Raw genomic sequence first — 25,115 nt, forward strand, 5'->3', positions numbered from 1 at the left:
AAACACTTTTTGCATTTCTAACTTTTGTGGCATCTATCATCCTCTACCCAACATACTGGCCCAATGTGATACATTTCTGAATTGCTCAAGATGTTATATTCAGGAGACATGACACACCCATATGTGTACAAGAATATAGGTGTATACAATATAACACAATATAAATGGGACACTTTTATACTACACTTCAATACTATAACTCAAGTACAAATTACTAGCATACTCTGAATGCTCCTCCAATATGACTTCCATCTAGCTTTCTGGGAAGTTTTTCTTGATCTTTGCTCTCCATTATAATGATAACAGCTACAAGATCAAATTTGGACTTGCACCTTGATATACCAACTGATGTCTATGTATATGAGGGCTTGGTAAATATCAATTTACACAAGCTCATCTTGATACAGATGGGTTAAAAGTTCAGACTCGGTTTAAAATAACAGTACAAGAAGCACAGTCTTGCCTGGCTTAAGTACAGGTGATCCCTTTGTTTTCTTTCCAAAAGCCCAAGAGGCTGTCACACTTTATTTATCTGGGTCTGCTAAAGTAGGACAAAAACAAAAAGATATTCAAAATTCATATTGACAATTTTTTTCTGCACATTTAGAACTTAAAAACCTTAAGGTGTCCCACTTCATGCAAAGTCCAACTTTTTCTGAACTCACACTATTGACGTGTGTGTGTGTGTGTGTGTGTGTGTGTGTGTGTGTGTGTGTATATCTGACTCATGTCAGCTGAAACCACTAAGGTAGGTGATGAAAACGTAAAGAACACCACTGTCTCTTAACTAAGAATACCATCTTCTTGTTTTTCTCTCTTCTCCTCCCTCTTTCACTTTTCCCTCTTCTCTCTCTGTTGACACTGGTGGATCTGGCATGAAACAACTGGAACAGTTAGACTCATCTTTTTCCCTCTGCACTGACCCATCCTGACTCTCTCTCTGTCTTTTCCTCTGCTATCTGTATCTATGCAAAATATTTGGCGGATACCAGGATGATGCAGAAACAAAGTAAATCAAAATCGCATTCCAATATTGTGTGTGTGTGTGTGTGTGTGTATAGCCAATGCCATATGTGTACATATATGTGTGTATGACAGCGAGAGACAGAGAGAGAGCCAGAGAGAGTGAGAAAGAGAGAGAGGGGGAGAGAGAGAGAGAGAGAGAGAGAGAGAGAGAGAGAGAGGAGGCTGGTGGGTGAACACCTGGGGCTGCTACGAAAATATTTACCCAAGCAAGAGTCACTGCTGGAGGGACTTGTCTCCCTTTCCCTGGTTCTCCCCACCGCATCCAATAATGTCTTTAGATTGATTAAAACAAACACACACACGCACACACAGTCTGAAGGCATTACCCACTTAGTGGAGACGAGTGGCGAGGCTGGAGGGGACAGTGAACTGTGGGTGACGTAGTTATAAAAATGGCTGGCAAGGAAAAGCGTAATGAATATCAGCACCAGAGATGACCTGGAGGGAAGAAAGGCAGGAGGGAAAAGAGAGAAATGCTCTGGAGTTGGCCTGAAGGGAAGGAGCTGCCTTTTCCCCCAAAGGAAATTTAGCTAACTGCTAGCTACTAATCAGATGCTTGCTCACGCGTTGCCATTTATCTTCCTGCTCACAGGGGAAAGCTTTTATAAGCTCTGTTGATGAGGTGTAATGCAAACAGCCACATCGTCTTCCCTCAGGCATACCTGTAGTGTTTTAGCGTGTGTGTGTTTACGTGCCTAGAAGGCTTAAGCCTTGGGATATGTAAATTATATGACTACCTCATATATTTTATCAACTTTGCTTAGTTAAAAGGTTTTATTTCATTACACTGCGGCTCATACTTTCCCTAAAACTGATCTCCAAAGGCTAATGCAATCAATAATAAAAACACCGCTCTTGCTCTCTCTCTCTCTGTCAGTATTTGTGTGTCAGTGGCTCTAAGCGAGTGTCGGTCTTTCATGGGCGCCCTGGTGTGTGATGAAGTATGTGAGAGGCTGACGGAGAGAGTGTGAGAAAAGGAACGGAGAGACAAAAACACACGCACTGTATATGTGTGTCTGTGAGCCAGTGAACGAAATATATGACCTGAAGTGTGTGTGTGTGTGTGTGTGTGTGTGTCCTGGCACGTGTGAGGTGGTGTGTGGGCGTCGAGAGGGAGAGCTCATAAAACCCATGATCACACTGATGAGGTCACGGGGAGTGAAACCGGAGAAAGCCTTTCATTTCCTGTCTCATTCCATCCCTCTCTCTCTCTTTCTCTCTCTCTCTCCTACCTCCATTCATCCATCTCTCCTCTACCCTCCTGCCTCATGCGTCACTCCTGTTTTTCACCAGTGACGCCAAATGTCAAAAGTCTCTTTCTCTCCTTCTTGCCTCTCTGGAATCGTTCTGAATCGTTCTGAAAAATTATGATTGCAGTCTGAGCTTAAAAACGGTATGTTACATAATCAGGATCAATAAACGATTTTGTCTGAATTATTAATTAATGAACGCAATTTTGATGAAACTTTTTTTCTCGTGTGAAATGGGTCTCTGGGTTCATGGCATTTGGTCAAATATACAAAAACATTCTGTCAGTTTTGTACAAATGAGACAGAAAAAAGGTAATTGTTCATTTGGTTTTCACCCATTAAAACTCATTAAAAATCCACTGATACATTCTGGCATAGCTTCGCCTGCTAATGTGTTTACAGATCTAATGTTTGAATCCCTGTCATGCTATACTCTTGCACTATCCTGTCTGTCTTCACTTTATAAACAGAAAATTCATCGGAGGGGCTCCACAGTCAGTGGCATTCACGACTCCAACACAGTAATGTGAATGAGATGTTTAAAAATATAGACAGTGTCAGTTTAACAAATAAATGTCATTAAAAACAATCATGCTGGTTCTTTAGTTAAGCAGTCAGGTGCATATATTAAGATGCAATAAATTTATGGAGCAGACTGAAAACTGTTTAAGAAGAAATTATGATGCTCAAAAACGTGAATTTCTTTATGTGTTAAAAGTATATATGTTAGACCAGGTTTCTGAACAGTGGAAGTCAATGGAGAGTTGGTGGCTGAATGCTGTTCCCCAGGGCCACAATTCTCTGTTTCACAGTTCATTGACCTTATATGGAAGTAGGCTAAACAGTTCTAGCAAAAGTAAAGCAAAGTAAAATACCACTTTAAGTCCTACACCAGATGCTGTGAGTCAACAAAGGAAAATAATCCTTACCAATACCATCAGTGTAAGTGTGTGTGGACCACAGTTAGAGAAGACTTGCTCTTGCAAAACTTACATCTGCAGCCACAGGGAGAGACTGTCTTCATCTCAGTGGTCACTGCTACCCTGTAGTCATCGTCTATTGGGAGGAGAAGATTGGCACTAACCACTGCAACCACATTGGCAATCACAGCTGTGTGGAGAGCACAAAGGAAAGTGGATAGGAAGGTGTGCATGGTACGGTGTGTGTGGCTTCCTGTATGCCTCTATAGGACAGAGATGGGGGAGATGGAGGGTCTGAGTAATCAGACAGATCAAGAGAGAGAGCAACAAAAGTTAGATTCTCTACTCAATGTTCTCTTGGCAGGAGATACTGACTAGCTGTGAGAAGCTTTCTCACTGTGTGAAAAACATTGCAAGTCCAGTTGTAACATTTTTTCTTTTGTTAACTTGAAATTAAAGTATACATAGCCTAGGATTTATGAAACAAGCACATAGACCGCTGGACAGGTAGCATAAGAGAACAAAGTGTGAAATCCATATAATAGTTTGCTTACCATTGATTTTCTTCACATTTCACGAAAATCTCAAGGCACACCTGAGCTCACTCCATGACACTACAGCTGAGAAGCAGTGCCACAGAGGACAACAGAGAACTACACCACTTCTCCCGCAGTCGCTCAGCTTCCTATCCGAGGCTCATTACTGGTCAGTGTTTGAGAAAGGCTCCAAGGGGCAGCAGTAGCTGTCTGCCAGATTGCCTGTCCCATCTGTGTGCTCACGTTTAGTGGAGGGAGGGAAATGAAATGTGGGGTACAAGACAGAAAGCAGGAATGATGCTGGGGTGAACTGTGCGTACACACGTGTGTTCCCAAGAAAAAGAGACAGATAGAAAACACTGGAAACATTAAAACACAGGTCTGCGCCAAGCTAAATGAGAGCAAAACGCGAAGGACAACAAAATGACAAAGCAAGTCAACATCAAATACTATGGGGCACCTTGATTAGGAAATGGAATCTCCCTCAAAAAACATGTGAGCAAAAAAGACAATGATGTACGTGAACCCGGTCTGCCTGTGTGTGCAGTTTTCTCAGATCATCACTAAGCAAACTGCCACTTCTGATTAACCTTGATCGAACATCTCTTTGTGTTTGTGTGTAAAATATATTCCATTCTTTCCCCCGAGAGGAGAAAGGGAAGCTGCAGCACTAACAGTGATTAGGTATTCTGCATTTAGTAAGGTTTAGCACAAGGGACCCCAGGCTTTCTCAGAACCATATTTTATGTATTTCTGTATTTATCCCAGTTTCATAAACACAAACAAATTAGATAATGCGGATGGGGAGTCTGGGATTAATTTTGAAGCGGCTGATTAGTGTGTGTGTGTGTGTGTGTGTGTGTGTGTGTGTGTGTTTAAGAGACAGTCTATGTCCTGGGATAATTGTGTCTGGGACCATGCCTCAAAAGCCTCCAGGCTTTACTGCAGTCTGGGAGACACCTCCTCTCCTCCTCCTCCTCCTTTCCCAGCCTCTGCCCATCCCCCTTCATCCCTCCCACCCCACTTAAACTCCCATTCTGTCTTTTTATGTTTTTCTGTAGTCTGGAAGAGAAACTTGTTTTTCACCGGTATCTTCTTTCCACTTTCCATCTCTCCACACATCCTCTAATACATTCTCCCTCCTACTTCTAGTCACCCTCCTCTCTTTCATTCCCGGCCAGCCACCTGCTCTCCTTCCCCACCCATGTCAATCAGATCACAGCAACGGGATTGTGGCTAATACCTGAGAGTGGAGTGTGTAATTCGTCACTCAAGTAAGTAGAGAGTGTAAGGAATACAGGAAATACTTTTAATGTCAAAACCTCATCAGCAGATGAAGCCACAGTTTTTTGACAACTTCCATTCTGTTTCAGTGTACACATAGTCTGTACACATAGTCCGTTTGATCATGTGTACACAAATACTGTAAACAAAGGCTGTGGCCTGATAAACCTTACAGACCAGTACAAAACAAACAAAAACAAACATTTGAAATATATTTTGTTATATTTCAACTATTGACCTCTTGAACTTATTATTTTTGTATCAATATATTGTTGATATATATTTTTTTAGATTCCCCAATGTGTTGAATTGACTGACCAATTTTCCCATGGGTTCCACTCCCTTCTTAGAAACAATATGAGCCCAAACACTGTGCAGTCCACATCAGCTGTATTGCTACAATGCAACTGGTCATGGGTTCCCATAACTATGCAGAGTGCTCAGGTCCAGTCCCATAACACCATCTATCCAACAAGTTACAGGGTCCTGCAGCCTAAACGAAACAAGTTTTAAGACCCTGATAAGATGCTATCTTGGGCTCGCTAGGCTCCCATCAGAACCAATTGGCCAATCTCCTTATAAGAACCATATTAATTCTCATCCCCAATTATTTAAACCATAATGAATTCAATCCCCTTTCAGTAGAGCCAATATTAGTGCTGGTCCCTGATGATAAATGTGATCCTCTCAGGGTTTTATTCCACTCAATAAGCTCAAAAGCAACAAATATGGGTTTTAATCACCCTATTGGAGCACCCTGATCAGGTCCAGGCCAATCCGTCCCCTCTGGGTGTCCACGTTAAGGACCCGGACCTCCACCCGTTCCCCAGGGCCCAGGCCTAAGCTGCGGCGGCGCTGGTTGGTGGGCAGCTTGTCCAGGGTGATTTTGCTCTTGTGGATGAGACCCGAGCGGCCCACGCCGATGTCTACAAAGGCCCCGAACAGAGTGGTGTTGTCCACCCGTCCTGTCAGCACCATGCCCATCTGCAGATCGCTCATAGACACAATGCTCCGTTTGAAGTCTGCCTGCTCAAAGTCTAAGGAGGGGAGAGAGGGAGAGAGAGAGAGGGGATATCGATGAGAAAGAAGAAGTGGAGGTGGCTAGATGGAAGAGGGAGAGAGAGAGATGTGACAGAGAAGAGAAGAATGGAAGATGGAGGTATGGGAGGCAGACAGGACAAATGTGTGTGAGGAGAGAGGGGAAAAAGGTTGCAGGGGAAACAGAAATGACGAACGGATATCACGTTTCTAGCAGTAACCCAATATTTGCGTCTGCATACTTCCACATTCCTCGACATTCAATTCCACCCCACTTTCCATTTGGCCTGTTTTCGAGAGATCTTTTTCCTCTCTGCAGCATTAACACAAACAAGGAAGGCTCGTGCTCCAGGAAATAGTCGGGTCCAATTATCCTCCCCGCAGCACTGATTTCATGCGGTAGCCTCGGCCCATCTGTTTACTCAGCTGAGCACTGGCTAGGAGGCCATGCGTAGTGTGCTGCAACCGAATAGGGCCAACCTGGGAATGAACCTTGAAGCTGCGTTCCTTAATTTTAAGAAGAGTGGCCAGCCCTAAAGCCTAACAGGGTATCCAGGCTTGACATTTTTTTTTCTCTCCACATGAAACTGCATGAAGAGGGAAAGCCTAGTAACAAGGGATGGGAATGATTCTGCATTTAAATGACAGTGCTGAAAATAATTGGTAAAACTAAGCTCATTAATTTACCTGCAAACACTTCTTTATTTTGTACGTTTCTCCCTTGAGTAACCTGCCTTTCTACTTTTTGTTTTACTCTACCTTGTTTCAGAGTCAGTGAGCATGGCATTGCACACACACACACACACATACACACACGGTATCAACAATACTAAACATAACATAAAAATCAGATGAGCATAGAAATCATTTAAAAAATCAAAGATCAGTTTACGGGTGCACCCAAAATAGACACTTTTTATTTTACATTTTAATTTCCATTGTTAACTAGTAATTGTATGTTTCGTTGACCTTGTTTGTCACTTTTATTTTGTTTTTAGTACATGCTTCTAAATCTCACTTCTCATGCCTGATTATTTATCCACTGCCCCTTCTAGGAACCCAGACTGGTCCTTTACTCATACAGTCACAGCATTACATATTAAGTGTTACACAGGCCTTGAAGCAGAAGTAGAGCCTTCTCATGACAACACTTCCTCTTTGGCCCCAAGTCAGTGTGATTTTTGTCTTGCCTAAGTCTGGCCCAACATATTAGATCCATCTTACAGCCCATGGCTTTGAGCTTTCCCTTCTTGTATTTCATACACTTTTGTCTGAATACTAGACCGGAAAAAGAGAAGGAAACAAGTGAAAGAGAAATGTGACGGCAATTCTTCCGGGGTGAAATGTATTAGAGCTACATGTGAGATGGGCAAAACTGCGGAAAACCTTGAAGTTTGTGTGATTGTGTGTGTATGAGATTCTTTAAAGAGAAAAGCAGAGGGCTTTGTGTGTGTATGTGTGTTTGTGCTGCTCTCCCCTGTGTTTTACTCTCTCTCTTACTCTCTCTGTCCAACAACACACAGTCTGCTAGAGCCATCACACCATGTTAGAAATATACTGCTAGTGTTGTTGGGCTATAGGGACCAAGCCACAACACTGTCAGATCTTATCATGTTACAGTGCCAAGACATGCCTATTACAATACAGGCACAAGAAAAGACGTGTATTGGCTGACAGGGTGGACAGTTGTTAAAAACCGCCGAGAACAAGTGCAAATTTCGATCAGCCAGTAGGGAACTGTAAAGGGGACTATGGAGGGAAGATGAGAGATTTACTGCAGTTACTGTAACTTCTGAGTTGCAGATAAGTGCGCTCTATGAAATTCTATATGATTCAAAACAATGATAGTTGTGTGTTCAGTGACAGGGGTTTTCCACAAAAATCTAGCCATAAAGGGCAGAGGGGTGATCCTGACAAATAAGAATTTTGACTGAGGTTCTGTCTCATGTTGGATTCCTATTCACTGATTAAGACTGAAGCAGCAATTCATTGGAATACAAGCTTGTGAGAATGCGTGCATGCTTTGGTCTTTCTTTTCCTACATCCTCTACAGTTGTGTTCTTCCACAATTTAAGTCACAGCCTGCTTCTATACCTTCTGAGTTAGGAGATTATTCTCACAAGAGCAAAGTTGAGTCCTACCTTGACACTTCCGTTGAAATTCAACTGTCTCAAATCAGTCAGTGACACTGAATTACGGAACTACTGGTAATTAAATGAATGGACACCAAAACGGGAGTGTGACTGTTGTGGTGGGAGTCTTACTGTGTCGTATGTCAAAGCCAGGGGGCTGCGTGAGTCCGTCTATGATGAGTGTGAGGGTCTCAGGGCTGGTGTCCAGGGTCCTGGCCAGCTCCTCCACACTGCTGGTCTGAACCTTGGTCTCCACACACTGTCGCAGCCCTGCACTCCCGATCTGGTGTACACTACCACCCACCAGGGAGAGAAATCTGAGAGGAGAGGAGAGGTTATGTAAAATATGGTGTACAATGTGAAAAAGAAACCTTTAAAAACATCCAAAAACAGCAAATACACAAGAATCACACTAAAACATTCTGTGTGCAAGAACATGCGCGCGCACGTCTGTGTGGCTGCATGTGACAAAGTGTTTATAAATTAGTTTTAATAGTGGTCCCAGTTGGGCTACAGCACATGTGCCAAGTCCCTCGCTGACCGAATGAGAGTGGCCCGGGGCTGAGAGAGAGAGAGAGAGAGAGAGAGAGAGAGAGAGAGAGAGAGAGAGAGAGATGGAAGGAGAGAGGAAAAGTGACGAGAAGAGTGAGAATGGTTAGAATGGCAAGAAAAGTAAGAAGAGCTGTGGAGAGAAAGAGGGAAAGTAAAGTAAGTAAAAGATGAAAACAGCAAAAGTGGGAAGGATGGAGGGATGGAGTATAAGCTAGGGGAGGTAAGGAGAGAGAGGGAGCCGGGGGAAAGGAGGGAGGGCAGGAGAGGTGTGAGAATAATTATGCACTAAATGTAGAGGTGTGGAGGCTCAGCCCTCTGTTCATAAACACACGCACACACACACTTATTTTACCCCCCAGTAAATCAGGTAAATCCACAGTGGGCTGTTAACACCCTCACACCCCGTCTCATGAAACTGCCTCCACTTTACCTGGATTGGACTGCTCATCTGTCCGTCAACCGGGCGGACAAACCCCCTTCATTCAGTTTACGCTAGCAGGATGTCCCGCCTCCAAAATGTCTAGACAGTCAGTCAAGTTGCACCACTTAAAATTCACGGAGCTTGAGAATTAAATCCAAACTAATTAGCTGGTCTACATTCTAAAGTGTCTGAGTAGCAAACTGGCATGAGAGCCAAGAGTAGAAAGAAGGGCCTACGGAAAAATGTGGGATTTTGGTGTGTGTGTGTGTGTCTGTATGTGTGTGTTTGTGTGTCTGTGTATGTGTGTGTGTATATACTGTATGTATATATTATTTGGGAACTTTCCACAGCTGGTGATGGATGTGAATGTGTGTTTCAGTCTATGCATGTGTGTGTGTATGGACCAGCTGGGCAGCGTCCGTGACGGATGACGGTCGCTGTGGCAGCCTGACGCCAAACCGACTCCGCAGCTGTCTCCCCCTCCCCCCCGTGACGGACAGGACAGGTGGACATACGCAACCACACACACACACACACACACACAATGTTGTTGAGAAATGCTCATTTGGCAGTAGTGGGGACAGTGTGGATGTAACTGGACTCGGCTTGTGTACAAACTATGTATGAGACAGCTGTGGGAGGAGAGGCCCCTGCCAGCTAACTCGCCCGTCTACCGGCCAAAAGAGGGAGGCAAGAGGAATCAATCCCTCAACGCTAGCAAGCCAGATCTGTTCAGGATAGTGGCTGCGTATGTGCCAGAAATGGCTTAGTGGTCAAGAAACCACACCTCTGGACCAGCATGGACGCCTGCTGGCCCTAGGACCTTCTCTCCTGTGTCTCCCCGGGCCCTCTCAGCTTTCCTACTATCTCAATATAGAAAAAGAAATATTCAGGGGGAAGGGGGCTGCCAGCTCTTCTTAAAGAAATGTAGCCAAGTACATTTTGTTGGGTGTCCACCTTCAGCACTCCCTTTATTCCAGTCTACCAAATGAACACGATGATCAAAAAATGCACGCACAAACAAACGCACGAAGTAGAGGAGAGGAGAGGAGAGGAGAGGAGGAAAAGGTAGAGGAAAAAGGAGAGGAAAATTGTGTTGATTTATGAGCAGCCAGCTTTCTGGCTCTGGACCTTATGATGGTGTTGGTGGGTGGTGGGTTCCAGTTTCAGGTGTGTGTGTGTGTTGCCCATCTCATCTTTCCAGTGGAGTATGTTAGTATTTAAGGGGTACCAGGAGTCCGGGGGCTTCTACCGCTGGTGGGTCCACGCTCTGCACATAATCACTACCAATACTGTGTGTGCGTATGTGTGGTTGGGTGGGCTACATTATAGATTTTATCCAGGCCCACAGTAAGACCCCCTCTGTCTTATATTATATAAATATTCTTTATAGATTGGACCCCCAACTGTTACATATCAGAAAAATATTCTTCACAGAGTGTACCTCCCTCTGTCTCACATCAGAGAAATATATTTCACAGAATGGGCCCCTCTGTCTTATGGGAATGTATTTCTTAGATATTATGATGTGAAATATTCTCTATAGAGTGGGCCCTCTACAACTGAATATAAGCATTCCTCATAGAGAACCTCCACTGTAGAAATATTCTTCATAGAGTGGACAATTATAATCATCCCTGAAACAAAGGGAGACAAACTTGGTCTGTGCCTGTGTGCATAATGTGTATGAATGCATGTGTCTACTGTGTGTGTGTGTGTGTGTGTGTGTGTGTGTGTGTGTGTGTGTGTGTTGTGATATGGTTACAGAACGTGGATGATGTGTGGGCTGTGAGCAGTAATGGAGGATCCAGTTGCTCTAATGTGATGAACACGATATGGTTCACACACGCCACATACACACACACACACACACACACACACACACACACACACACACAGCTGGGATCAGATGTGCCATTGATTTAAGCATTCCACTGCCATCCTCCTTCCATTCTCCTCCTCTCCTCCTCCCTCCATACCTCCTGTCCTCGTCTCATGTAGGTGAAAAGAGGGGTGAGGCATCTCAGTGAAGCCCATCATCTAATCTTCGAGTCCATCAACCAACATCTAATACTCTAACCAATATGGGAATTTTCACTCAGACATGGGTTAAATGTTGTGCTGATACGCTTCCACTATTAAAACTATTTTTTCAGCATCTTGGAAGATATAAGGAGTTTCATTACAAAATAAGACAGCTGCTATTTCAAAATGTGAAACCTACTCTGAAAAAATGATTGCTGGCATGAAAACAAAACTCACTACTGAAAATTACTGAATTTGCAATCATCAGCCCTTAGAAAATAGTCACTTTTTTTGTCTATGGTGTGAAATTCCCACCCCCGGATTAAATGCTAGTCATAACACAGGATCCCACATTTGCCAACGCTGAGTTTGGAAATTCAGGAGAGCGGTGAAATAGTGAAGCAAAGAAGGATAAGCAGACTGGGGAGAAATACAGGAGAGAGAGTGAGAGAGACAGAGAAATACAGAGAGAGAGAGAGAGAGAGAGGGAGAGATGGACTGTAGAGACTGTAGAGATTTTCTCATGCTTGTGCTGTTTTATAGACATCACTCAATCAGAGCCCTCACTTCACTACAGTAACAAACACACGCACACGCACGCACACACACACACACACACTTCCTTCCATCTCTATTGATCTGACCTTGAAGGATACATTACTGACACCAATAGTGAGAGTGAAATAGGGTTGGATTAAAATCCACTTTCAAACTGCTTTAAAGGAATTAAAGGAATGTGATTTTATGATGCGATTGTTCAGCTGAGCAAAGCCACCAGTCAGTCAGGTCAAAGCCCCAACACACACACACACACACACACACACACACACAAATACACTACCACACATGCACACACTGCACACGCACATACACAGTATGCCAGGTGTGTGTAATGATGATTGACATTTAAGAGGGCCCCATTCGAACAGCAGCATTTGGGAACCTTACTGAGCTGTGATAACACACACCGCTGAGAGAGAGAGAGAGAGAGAGAGAAAGAGAGAGAGAGAGAGAGAGAGAGGGAGGGAGGGAGGGATGAAGAGAGAGGGGGCTTTCTGCCTGGTTTAGTAGGAAACGAGACTGAACGGAGAGAAAAGAAAACAAATTGACAGAAGTAGAGAGGATCTGGGTGAAGTGAAGATAGGGTGTGTACAAGTGTGTGTGTGAGAGTGAGAGAGAAAGGCAGGATGATTATTTGCCCTTTTATTTTGAGAGGCTTTTTAAACCTTTGACCCCCCCAAAGACTCTTTGATGAGCGATTGTAAAAGATTGAACATAGAGACATGTCCACCCACAAACACACACAGCCACATACATTTCATACAACCTATATCAATCTCTCTTCACACATGTATGCACACACATGCGTGCACGGATACATACCCACCCAACACACACACACACACACACACACACATACATGCATTGAGGCCATTAAAGGCGCATCAACATGAGGGGAGTGATGCTTAGAGCCACTAGTGTCAGAACTTATGTAGACTAAACACAGTTGAGTGACTGCAGCTGCAGGAGAGAGGGCCCACTCATACACACACGCACATACACATATATACATATACACACACACACACACACACACACACACACACACATACACAAGGACACACTTAGAGCAAGTCCCGGGCAGATGTTCAATGTGCTTTTGATATCAGCACCAGCAGCGCTAACAATCATTTCTCACACAAGGACGCACACACACACACACACACACACGCAAACACACACACACTTGTACAGCAGCCTCCCCCGTTGCCCAAAGCATGTTCGAGCTAAGATGGAGTTGATTTTGACACCGTCTCATATGGGGCTGGTTAGAGTGGTGAGGGACTCTGATTTGATTTACACAGACACGGGAGACAAAAGAGGAGGCATTGGCTCTGTATGTTTGTGTGTCTGTGTGTGTGTGTGTGTGTGTGTGTGTGTGTGTGTGTGTGTATGTGGGTGTGTGTGTGTGTGTGTGTGTGTGTGTGGTGTTATGTAGCATATCTATGTGCCTGTGTACTGTATGTATGGCTGTACAATATTTCAATTTTATCGTTTATCATCTTTCAATAGAATCATATCGTAATGAACTGAGTTATCATGATACACAATTCTATTTTAATTAATGATAAAAAGCAAATACTAGTTAAAATCTCTCACAAAATGAGATCTGAAACAAATAGGGGGATATTATTTCAAAATGAAGAGTTTTATCATACCATGAGGTTCAATGTGATGAACATCAGTTTGATTATTTAACATGTGATTTGGATACATATGTTAGCAGATATTGTTATTTATCAATAGAGATAATTTCTTAGGATTATCGTGATATTAATTTGGTCCATTTCACCCAGCCCTAAATACATGCCCTGTATTTCTATATGCACTGTATATCTTTGTATGTGTGTGCAAATGTGTGTGAGAGTCTGCAGTGGCTATAAAAAGCTTTCAAACCCTTAATCCCTTTGCATTTTTTCGTTAAAAACATCAAAATAAATAAAATACATTCATCAGTAATATTTTTTTATCTGAGATCTATTAAAAATACTTGATTTATTCAAAGTAATTTGAACAGAAAAATCTGATTTAAAGGCTATACTCTGCCCCCCTTGTTTCATTTGGGGTGAACTGACTACTGGGAAAATGTTCTCGACAGAGCATGGTTGCTCTTTTCCAGTGACATCCTGCTTCACATTCACACAGTTCCACACATTCAACTGGGAGCTGCCCAGTACAACCCCAGTCTTCTACTGTTGGCCACTTAGCAGCTCCAAAGGAGCAGCTGAGCGTTAACAGTCTTGCTCAAGGGCGGTAGTTGTTGAGAGAGGGGAGAGTGTTTCTCATTCACCTTCCCCACCCACATGGGATTTTAACTGGTGACCTTTTATTCACAAGCCCACTTCTCTAGCATCTAGGCTCTCAAGAAGACAGTATGAGAACAAGCGCACTACTACAGCCTGGACATGTACACAGTGGGTAGCAGGGTGGCTTAATGGTTAGTGTCTTTCAACTGGAGGATGGTGTTGGGAAGCATCTTCTGTTGAAGTGTCCTTGAGTCAGACCGTGAGGAGGCGAGTAAAAAGAACATTTCCCAACAGGGATCAAAAAAATATCATACATTGCTATTAATGTACAGTATATGACATGCTGAATTTTTTTTTGCCAGTAAATCAATTGAGAACAAGTGAAATAAGGGGGTGTTATTAATATTTATACCCTCATATAAATTTGATAAATTACCTTCAGAGCCCTTTCTGCAGATTTCAAACAAAAACAATTCCTGCACAAATTAATTTCAAAATAAATTCATAGTAAACAAAATGTGCAAATAGTGAAGTGTGGAGGGGAAGCTTTCCCCTCTTTGCCCTGTGTTTGTCTGTGCCTGTGTGTATAGTTATATCTATATATAACTGTGTGTGTGTGTGTGTGTGTGTGTGTGTGTGTGTGTGTGTACTGTACCTCTGTGCCACATGGTAGGACTCGGGGTGTATGCAGGTCTGGTCCAGGGGGTTGGATGAGGCTGGTACATTGGCACTAGCCTTTCCCTTGCCTTTCTTCGCCACTGGTTTCTCTGGCACTGCTGGTCCTGGGTGAGGTGAGGATCTGGCACTGTTTACACAAGAAAGGAAAGGCATCTTAAATTTATGAGAAAAAATTTATGAGAGTTCTAGAAAACCTTCATATCTAATTATTACTTTTTTTTACTATAACTTTAAGCTGGTACAGTGCCTATTACATATTTCAAGTGTGTTGTGAACTACTGAGAAATGTGCAAGAATCGATATGAAATTGAAATCTTGGGGGTTTCCACAAACGGGAAAATGTTTTGACCTGTAATCTAAAGTCATGATTTTAAGACTAGACTGGAAGCGATTGTTTTGAAAGAGGACAACTTTGCCTGTCCGGTAGTTTTTTGTTTTTGCCTCAGATGCAAAGGGAAACCCAACCCAAGACCCAACCCAAGCAACTTGACAAATGTGTAAAAGAGTTGCTCTCATATGTAAACACTACTAACAACGCATATCCAACAGATAACAGATCATCAACAATATTTGCTCTGAAGAATTGCAAATTAAAAAATGGACGTTCTAACGATGTTTTTCTGAGTTAGCGCATTTTTGTGACTAAACACTATTACTAGTTTTGTTGAATGGAACCTTGCCGTGATTAGGATACTGACATTACCATTATTTGTATTGTTTGTGGACTTTTAGAAGTCACTGGAGGTAACAGACTCCTCTGTTTTGTGTGCACTACTGTGACAAAAGAGGGGATTGTTGTCGCTATAACATTGGGATCATAAAGTGGTGTATACAGATAGATCGAAAGTGAGATTTCACACTTTCAAACAGTGTATTGCATGGCCAGACTGATGGAAAATTTTACCCTAAAAAACATAATGTGAATAGCACCTCTTCCAGCTCGTATTCCCGTGTTAAGGGTCTTTAAATAGGCAAGGCAATGAACAAAAAAAAAACACCGGCAATGGATTCAGACCATCGCAGATCCCCAATGTATTCGTCCAATCGCCCAACCCCAGTGTGTATATGTGTGTGTACCTGTGTAGGCTCTGTGGGTTGATTCTGATGAAGCCGGCACACTGCTGGTAGCTCTTTGGCCCCATGCCTTTGACCAGTTTGAGCTGCTCCCTGTTGATGAAGGGTCCGTTCTGCTCTCTCCACTCAGCTATGTTCCGCGCCCGGCCCGCATTCAGACCTGATACATGCCTAGGGGAAAAACAGAGACTGTTACAGCCTAACCAAGACAGCTTAAATACATTTCTTATATATTCATCTATTTAACAAATTTCTGGACGTTTTTTTAAGTCTATGGGTCTCAGTTTTGCAGTAGGTCCAGGAGCTAAATTTTGTTGCTAATGTTGTGGGACAACTCTACACTGAAAAAAAAAAAGAAATGAGGGAAACTGAAGAGTTAAATACCAAAATTATATATCCACCTTTGGAAAAAAAAGTGACACCTACTCTTAGAAAATGACTGATAGCACAATTTTAAAACTAATTACAGTTCTTGGCTGATTAAACAACACTTTTACAGACTGGATTCTTTATATTTTATAAATGTTGAAAGATGAACTTCAGGTGTTGATATTTTTCTTTTTTGGATGTATTGCGTTTTGGAAAAGAACTCTTCAAATACAATTCTACCTGAAAAATTTGGGGTAATATTACTTAGCAACCAAAACATTAAGTGGGAGCAGAACTATTCCAGAAACTAACATTGCAATGTTATCATTTCAAGATATATGGCTCGGCCTTACTCTAGGCATAAAAAAAGGCTTAAGTAAAAGAGAACAGGCCAAAGTTAATAACACAGCTCTGTAGAATTTACACACTTAACATCAGATTTCTATAATACCCAAACAAACAGAGCAGATTGTGATCTGGCATTTATTATGGCACATTTTCTTTAAATGAGCAGGGAAACGACTCACAAGAAACACACACAAGCCAATATTTAGTGAGTATATTTGTCCAGTTTTGGCCGAGCGGGGCGGAGAGGTGATTTGAAACTCAATTAGCTCTGCTCACAGTTAATGTCCACAGTCCACAGTGACTCACTCACTCTAAAACACACTGCTGTGTCAACACTCTACATAATACTGCAGTCATCAACACGTCTGTGTGTGCGTGTGTGTGTGTGTGTGTGTGTGAGTGTAACAGAGAGAGAGAGAGACATGAGTCCTGGCAGGCATGGAAAAAGCTCACTTACAGAGCAGACAGGTAAACAGATGACCTGATGCCTGCCCTGCAGCTAATGCCAGCTCATTTCACCTCTGTGTTTGTGCGTGTGTGTGTGTGCGCAAGTGGGTGGGTGTCAATGTGCATGTGTTATACCAAATTTGTGCACTTTGTGAGTCGTGCATCTATATGCATGTTATAGCAAATGTGTATTCTACCGAAGGTTTGGAAATGCTTGTGTGAGACTGTATGCATGCATGTGTCTGGTGGTTGAATTCTGTGTATGCGTTTCTGTGCATGTGTATGTGCATGGGTGTGTGCATGCACATGTGTGTGTGTGTCTACTTTGCCTTAATCCCCTCTGTTGGTTCCAGTGGGTCCAATGAGGGAGACCGGGTGTGAAGCGTTAGACTAAACAGCAAGCTGGCAGGCCGACTGTGTGAGAGTGTGTATGTGAAAGAAGCTTTGCCATGTTGTGACTGCTAAGGGAAAGTATGTCAGAGGTCTGGGCCGTACTTCATCACCGTTTCATAGCATATGATGGTGTGTGTGTACATGAGAAAATACTTGTGTGCATACATGCAATTGTGTGTGTGAGTGTATGTGTATGTGTATGTGTGTGTGTGTGTGTTACTGTGCGTCTCCTACCTCATCAGGATCTCAGAGCAGATGTTGATGTCCACTCCCACAAAGCTCACACACTCCTGCACCACCCCGTCCAGCGCCGCCTTCAGAGCCCCGGCCGACACATCATGCTAGAAACACACAGACACACACACACACACACACACACACACACACACACACACACACACATAAACACGTGCGCACACACGTACAGAAGAAATGTCAGGCTGGAAACAGGATTAGTAGAGAAATGGCACTAAATTATGGCATTTGTCTGTCACACTGCAAAAAAGCCACAGCCACAAACCCTCTACACCCAAACACAGGGAATCATTTAGAGACAGAATCACAGAAGAAAACAGAATGAGTGGCAGACTGAGAGAAGGAGAGAAAGACAGGCAAAGAGCACATGCTTTTCATATATTTCATATTCTTCTCACTTTCTGTCCCAGTAAGTTATACTGCTATTACTGCTGCCTTTTGCTGCACCCTCTTAATGCTCTCATCTATACATTTCTACTTAATATGCTCTAGTGTAGAATTTTAAATTGAGTTTACATATGTTAATTATGATTACACAACCCACATGCTGTATTTGTATTAATATTTAATATTCTATTTTTCTTCGCTGTATCCTTTTACTATTTGCTGCTGCAACGGCCCAATTTCTCCACAGGGATCATGAAAATTTCATCCTTTAACAGACAAAGGGAGGTAGAGTAAGTCAGCGAAAGAAAGCGACACACTGAGAAAGAGGTTTGATTGACAGACAGGGCGGCAAGGAAGAGGAGAGGCAGAGAGAGACAAACAGACAGGGAGACAGAAAGGGAGCTGATTGACAGATAGAGGGAGCAGCGAGGAGGAGGAAAGAGAGAGAGAATGTTTAGTTTGGCCACGGTCAGCCGTCTGCTCTTCAAAGGTCTCTCTCTTTCCCTCTCTCTCGCCCCGTGTGCTCGTTAGCGTAGCACACTGTCGATAAAGATCCTCCAAATGAACTCTTCACACTTCTCCACCACCAGCCAATCAACCATTAATCAGGACATATTTTCCCAAAGCACTGGAATCTTATTCCCTAATAAGGAGCTGGGAGGAGAGCCAACAATGACAAAGGAAGGAAAGGGATGGAGAGGAGAGGAGAGGAGAGGAGAGGAGAGGAAGCAGATAATGTAAGACATAGTCCAGAAAAAAATATTTTAGAGTCTGTGTGACTCAGCTGTCAGAGTCAAACCCTAGTAGATCTACAATCGGTATGTTAGTTGGGTACACACACACACACACACACACACACACACACACACACACACACACACACACACACACACACACACACACACACACACACACACACACACACACACACACACACACACACACCACTTTCCAGCCAGCTCCTTTTAAAATGTTATTAGTTATCTTAAAACCCTTTCTTATGAATATGTGATACTTTATTTGATACTTTATTGATCCCTGTGGGGAAATCCCCCCCCCCCAGTCCATAGGAGCTGCATGAGGTTTCAGTGTCTTGCTCAAGGACACATCAGCAGGGGGAATCTTGCTGACACAGGGGCTTGAGCACATGTAAATAGTGACATATGAGAGAATGTAATCATCAGCATTTTTGAAAAGCTGCCCAATAAACACCAACCATTTTTTAATAGATGTATGGCATTTTGGAATAGAAATATTCATATATACACACTGTATATCCTGATCCCCTGCAGCGTAGCAGTCCTCCCCAGACAGAGAGGCTGGGCTGGGACAGGGCCCCAAACCAAGGAGTCGAGCTGGACACTGATACCTCAGCAGCTGGTCGAGGATTAGCTGACACTCTAAACTCGACTACTGTAGGGCTGTGTATGTGTGTGTGTGTGTGTGTGTGTGTGTGTAAATATTCCCCTAGGTTAAACAAGTAAACATCTCTTTCTCTGTGGATGTAACACCAGAAAGGTGATGGGTTATAGTGTATTTGTGTGTGTGTGTGTGTGTGTGTTGTGGGTGAATGTGACCGAGTTTGGCCTGGTTTGTCCTGTAACATGATCGAGCACTGAACAAACACTGGCTTGTAAACAGATAACAACACCGTCGGCAAGCGAACGCACCCTTCTCTCTGTCAGCAATAACAGGAGAGAGAGAGAGAGAGAGAGAGAGAGAGAGAGAGAGAGAGAGAGAGGGATGAAGGAGGGAGAGGACGCATGGGAAGGAAGAGAGACAATTTGCCTTCACAGGGAGATTGTGGACATTGCTATATGTGTCAGTAGCCTACAATCTAGGGCTGGGCAATATATCGATATTATATCGATATCGTGATATGAGACTAGATATCGTCTTAGATTTTGGATATCATAATATCGTGATATGGCATAAGTGTTGTCTTTTCCTGGTTTTAAAGGCTGCATTACAGTAAAGTGATGTACTTTTCTGAACTTACCAAACTGTTCTAGCTGTTCTATTATTTGCCTTTACCCACTTAGTCATTATATCCACATTACTGATGATTATTTATCAAAAATCTCATTGTGTAAATATTTTGTGAAAGCACCAATAGTCATCCCTTCAATATTGTCACAATATCGATATCGAGGTATTTGGTCAAAAATATTGTGATATTTGATTTTGTCCAGATCGCCCAGCCCTACTTACAACTGAACATTTAGCCCACTTTGTAGAAAATACCGAGATATATCTCGTGTATCGCCATTCAGCCTAAAAATACAGAGATATGATTTTTGGTCCATATCGCCCAGCTCTACTACAATCCATGAGTAATTGCCATTCGTAACTTAGGCCTTAGGACTTAACTTATAGCCATTTATATCCACTGTTTTCACCCAGCTTTTCACCCAAGTCACTATGTAAGTTAACTACTAACCCATCCCTCCAACATTGTTCAAAGGGCCATGATTTATACATTTTTTAAAGATAGGATTGGGTCAGCAGGGGCAATACAACAAACCTGTTTAGTCATGTCTAAATGAAGCACCCAAATGGACATGTGGAAAACTTAAAATTGTGTGGTTCACCATCTCACTCAGTGCATCCTTGAGAATAGCCAAAGTGACCAGCCTATGTTGCCTGTTATAGCTGTTGAAAACAATCATAATTATGAGAAGAGCACACATGGCTGACCTAAAAAGGGGTAAATGTAACTGGAAAAGTCAGAATTTTCCTCATATCCATGTTGCCAAAATGTTGAGGGGGCAGAGAGCAGGGAAGCTGTGTCAACAACTGATGGTTAAAGTGATGCATTTTATTATTTTATGTTATTTTGGGGCATTTTATGTAAACAGTTATAGTTGTAGAACACTATTGCGCACTGATGACTCAGTGTTGTTGCAGATGCATGGAACAAAGTCAAAGACATATTCTGCACACTGCCAAAGATTAGCTGGACAAAAATCTAGCCAAAATAATCAGTTTATTAACACAAATGCATAATGACCAACTAAAAGGTGTAAGTGCATCAACAAACAAAAAAAAGGAAGAAAAATTGCTATAGGAGCAGACAGTTTCAGTCCATGCTCCCATCAGTGCTCTCAGTGGCAGTGTGTGTAATGTGTGTGACTTTTTTTTTTTTTTTTTTTTACCTAGAAGCACTTGGCATAAAAGAACAGCAAATGCTATCAAGAGGTAATGGATGCTGTAACAGTTAACATAAAAAAGGCAAGTTCCTATCAAAATGGTTGACAGTCGTTGCAAAATGCTCAGCTCATCCTGCAACTGCTACTACACAACTTTACTCGAGTTGCGAGAAAAGTCAGTCGCAGGTCAACTTAAAGATGTTCAACATTTTGTTGTACTCAAATTTCATAACATTTTTGGCAAGAACTTTCTAGGCTTCAAATGGAGTACTGTACTGCTTGGGGTGTACTTTTCAGTTACTTGAAACATAGCCTGAAGAAAAACAAAATGAAAGACATTGTGATGCAGACAGTGAATGGTGAAAATATTGTAATGATATGTTGTCCATATAGTCCACCTATACATTTAAATATTGAGAGAGACAGATAAAGAGAGAAAGAGAAACAGAGACAGGGTGAGAATGAGTGAGCTGGAAAGAAAGCACAGTGCCCCTGGTGATTCCCCAGTGAACTGCAGTCTGACTCTCAGTGGGAATGTTGAGTGGAGCTTTAGCCCGAGGCATTTTGAAACAGTAAAAATAACTTTCCAAACAATAATCAGATCCCATGACACTAGGACTGAAAGATTTATGATTTCCGATGAGTGGATATGACACGCGAGAGAGAGAGAGAGAGAGAGAGAGGTAGAGGTAGAGAGAGAGAGAGAGAGAGAGAGAGAGGGAAAGGAAATCACCTGTAATGTCACACCGGGGAAGACTGTTTTCACATGAGAATTGTGAAGGTGTGTGAGTTTGTGTGAGTTTTAACCAGCAGTAAAACCCCAGTAAATGTGTTCTCACATTCCTGCTGTAACCTTATAGAGGTGGGACCAACACGAGAGGACCTGAGGCACTGTAAACAGGTGACACACAGGTGCGCGTGCACACTCACACAAACACACACACAAATCTCCATTGATGTTGGAACATTCAAGCGCTTAATGTTGCATGTTTTATCCTTATTTATGATGATTCACTACAAGATGAGATGAGGGATTTTCTACTACAGCATCATTCATCATTTATTTTGCAAAAACATAACATAATGACACCTTAAATTGAGCTTAAAGGAATCGTTCACCCAAAAATTAAAATTCGCTCATTATCTACTCATTCTCATGCCAGTACAAACTCGGATGAGTGTTTTTTCTTCATACAACTTACCTGGAGTTCTCCAGGCTCGCTGCTGGAGGAGCCTCACGAGATGGAGGTCGCGCACTATCACACACACAAACCTTGTGCGGCCATGGTGGCTTCGCGAGGTTTGGTAATGCGGAAGTATGTACATGCAATGGCAATCGACTCAGATTTTCATGAAATAATGGATAAAATTATATATTTTTTTACTCATAGAGCGATCGTCAGGCGTCAGAAGATTTGATTATACTACACAAGCTTTATGGAGTAATTTTATGGACATTTATTGCCCTTTTTGAAGCAGAACGTCCAGCTCCCCATTCACTGGAAGAAGCTCCTCCAGCAGCGAGCCTGGAGAACTCCAGGTAAGTTGTATGAAGAAAAAACACTCACCCGAGTTTGTACTGGCATGAGAATGAGTAGTTAATGACTGGATTTTAATTTTTGGGTGAACTATTCCTTTAAAGTCAAAACATAGCTCTGCAAAATGTATTTTCCAAAAGAATTTATGTATGTCACCAAAAGCAAAAAAATGAGCACACATGGCCGCTAATCTAATCTGAGTAACCTAAGCAACAACCTAAGTTTCTTCATACTCACCACATAAAAGTTGCAAAACTGAGCTATGTATCATTAAATCACATAGACGTTTATATGGTGGTGAAAAAAGTGGCTTTTCAAATTTCACTTCAAAGAGAGTTCTGGCAAAAGAGCTTTATAATAGAGTAACGAAGCAGAATCTGACTTCAAATTTAGCCTCAGTCCACTACCTCCTGGGGCCAAGGCTAGATTCAAAGCCAGATGTGAAAAGCTACTTATATTGATTGGTGTGAATAGATGTTATGGGTTGGTCCTGAGCAGTGGCCTTGTGAGAAACAGTACAGTGCCATTATGCTTCTAGCTATTGACAGTACTGAAACCCAAAGCCTTGTGGCATGGCTTAGTAAAAATAGCTTTCTGGCCTAAAAGAAGACTACTGGAAGTCTCTCCGTCCCTCACACAATCAAAATTTGTAGTCCTGCCTGAAAACATATGGTAAATCCACGCATGGATGAGCAAAACACACAAACACACACACACACACACACACACACACACACACACACACACACACACACACACACACACACACACAGAGGGAGGCTCAGGTTTAGAACAGCACTGCTGCTTCATAAGTTGTCCATCAATCACCTATATCCTAGGAACCACAGATCCAAGGCACCAGGGGAGCCTATTAACAGCTGCACATGCAAATTTATGACACAGGACCCACACATGGATGGATGGATGGATGGAAGGAAGGAAGGAAGGAAGGAAGGAAGGAAGGAAGGAAGGAAGGAAGGAAGGAAGGAAGGAAAGAAAGAAAGAAAGAAAGAAAGAAAGAAAGAAAGAAAGAAAGAAAGAAAGAAAGAAAGAAAGAAAGAGTCTTCCATTTTTGAGGCCACTGTTTGTTCCTGGGTGGAACTGGAGTGAGGAACTGGAGAGAGGCACAGATGGAGAGAAACACTCAAATAAGAAGAAAAAAACAGGAAAAATCAGGTTAAGCAATGGATATTGTGTTACAGAAGTGTGTCTCTGACACCAGTGACACAGTGAGTTACTGTGCCGGCTTTGGAGTGGAACAGAGTTACAGTTACAGAATACAAGGAAGTTCTGCTCTATTAAACACACATACACACAATCCAGTGTGTGTGTGTGTATGTCATGACATCCAGACAGCGGAGGCCCTCACAGCGTTCTACTCACTTTACAGAGGCACTGAGTGCACCAATGGAGCATATCTCCCCATGTCTCTCTCTATCTCTCAATCCATCCATCCCTCTTTTCTCTCTCACTCCTCCTTTCATCCACCTTGCCTAGAGGAATGGCTAGTGGGTGTTGGAAGTCTGTGTGTGCTCTGCCTCAAGTCTCATTCTTGCCAAAAACACAAATGAAAAAACTATCATTTTAGCCATGATTGTGGTATTGATTGTTTTGGGGTTTTCTGTCTCAGCTCTACTCCCTCTCCTCCACACCTCCTTTCTTCTCTCAGTTCGACTTCCTCTCCCACATCTTTGTGTTTTCTACTCATCTCCTCCCTCGCTTCTGCCCTACTCCTCTCTCTTTTACTCTGACCACACTTGGAATCAATCGAAAGTATTCAACAACAGTCTTATTGGTAAAGGGAATAAGCACTGCTCTGGGGAATCTAACGCGCGCGCACACACACACACACACACACACACACACACACAAAGTAAGGGGTAAAAATTGTAGCTTAGTCCAGAAAAGGCCAACTAATGACACCAGACTTCACTTCAGGCTTCACTTACAGACATACACAGAAACACACACACCTTGATACCCCATGAACAGACCTTCACCTAAACTCTAATTCCATCCACCCTCACACAAAGCCTACCTCCCTTTTTCAAAACCACCTCCACTTTCTCCACCCATTCCCTGGTCCCAAAGCCCATACTCCCAAACCTCAAAACCATCTAAAGCCAACGGACTGGATCTGTAAGTGTGAAGGTCGCATTTGGATTGGCCAAGAAACCAGCTGAAGCCAGCCAACCAAGACGCAAGAACAAAGTGTTTCTGTCTGCACCTACAGCTCTTACAGCTCTTTAATGTGTCTGACTTACCACACGTCAATCAGAGAGAGATAGACAGAGAAAAATAGAGGGGCAAGAGACAGAGAGAGAGAGAGAGCGAGAGAGAGAGAGAGAGAGAGGGAGAAAGACTGAAAACAAACTGCAGATTCACAATGTGGAGTTATTTCACTGTGAGAGGAGCAACAACTGAAAACACACATACATACACACAAACACACACAGATCCCCTTTGTAACCTGAGACATGTACTCC

At 42.7% G+C, this 25,115-nt stretch overlaps 1 protein-coding gene across 1 annotated transcript in view; it reads right to left on the reverse strand.

Moving 5' to 3' along the window:
- Positions 1-5,078: 5,078 nt before the first annotated feature.
- The window catches only part of srbd1 (S1 RNA binding domain 1), a 66,875-nt gene continuing 46,838 nt past the window's right edge, over positions 5,079-25,115 (reverse strand). Inside the window, exons 17-21 of the mRNA XM_071537310.1 lie at positions 17,535-17,641; positions 15,747-15,914; positions 14,647-14,796; positions 8,319-8,503; positions 5,079-6,053 (exon numbers count right to left, since the gene is read on the reverse strand). Of these exons, the coding sequence (XP_071393411.1) occupies positions 5,761-6,053; positions 8,319-8,503; positions 14,647-14,796; positions 15,747-15,914; positions 17,535-17,641 (903 nt within the window). The 3' untranslated portion in view covers positions 5,079-5,760. The remainder of the gene's footprint in view (positions 6,054-8,318; positions 8,504-14,646; positions 14,797-15,746; positions 15,915-17,534; positions 17,642-25,115) is intronic.

The sequence above is a fragment of the Centroberyx affinis genome, unplaced genomic scaffold (genome assembly GCF_046629955.1).
Source record: "Centroberyx affinis isolate AG114_WGS23_722 - 3 ecotype Tasmania unplaced genomic scaffold, CSIRO-AGI_Caff_v1 ptg003015l_1, whole genome shotgun sequence".
In the NCBI taxonomy this organism is placed as follows: domain Eukaryota; kingdom Metazoa; phylum Chordata; class Actinopteri; order Beryciformes; family Berycidae; genus Centroberyx; species Centroberyx affinis.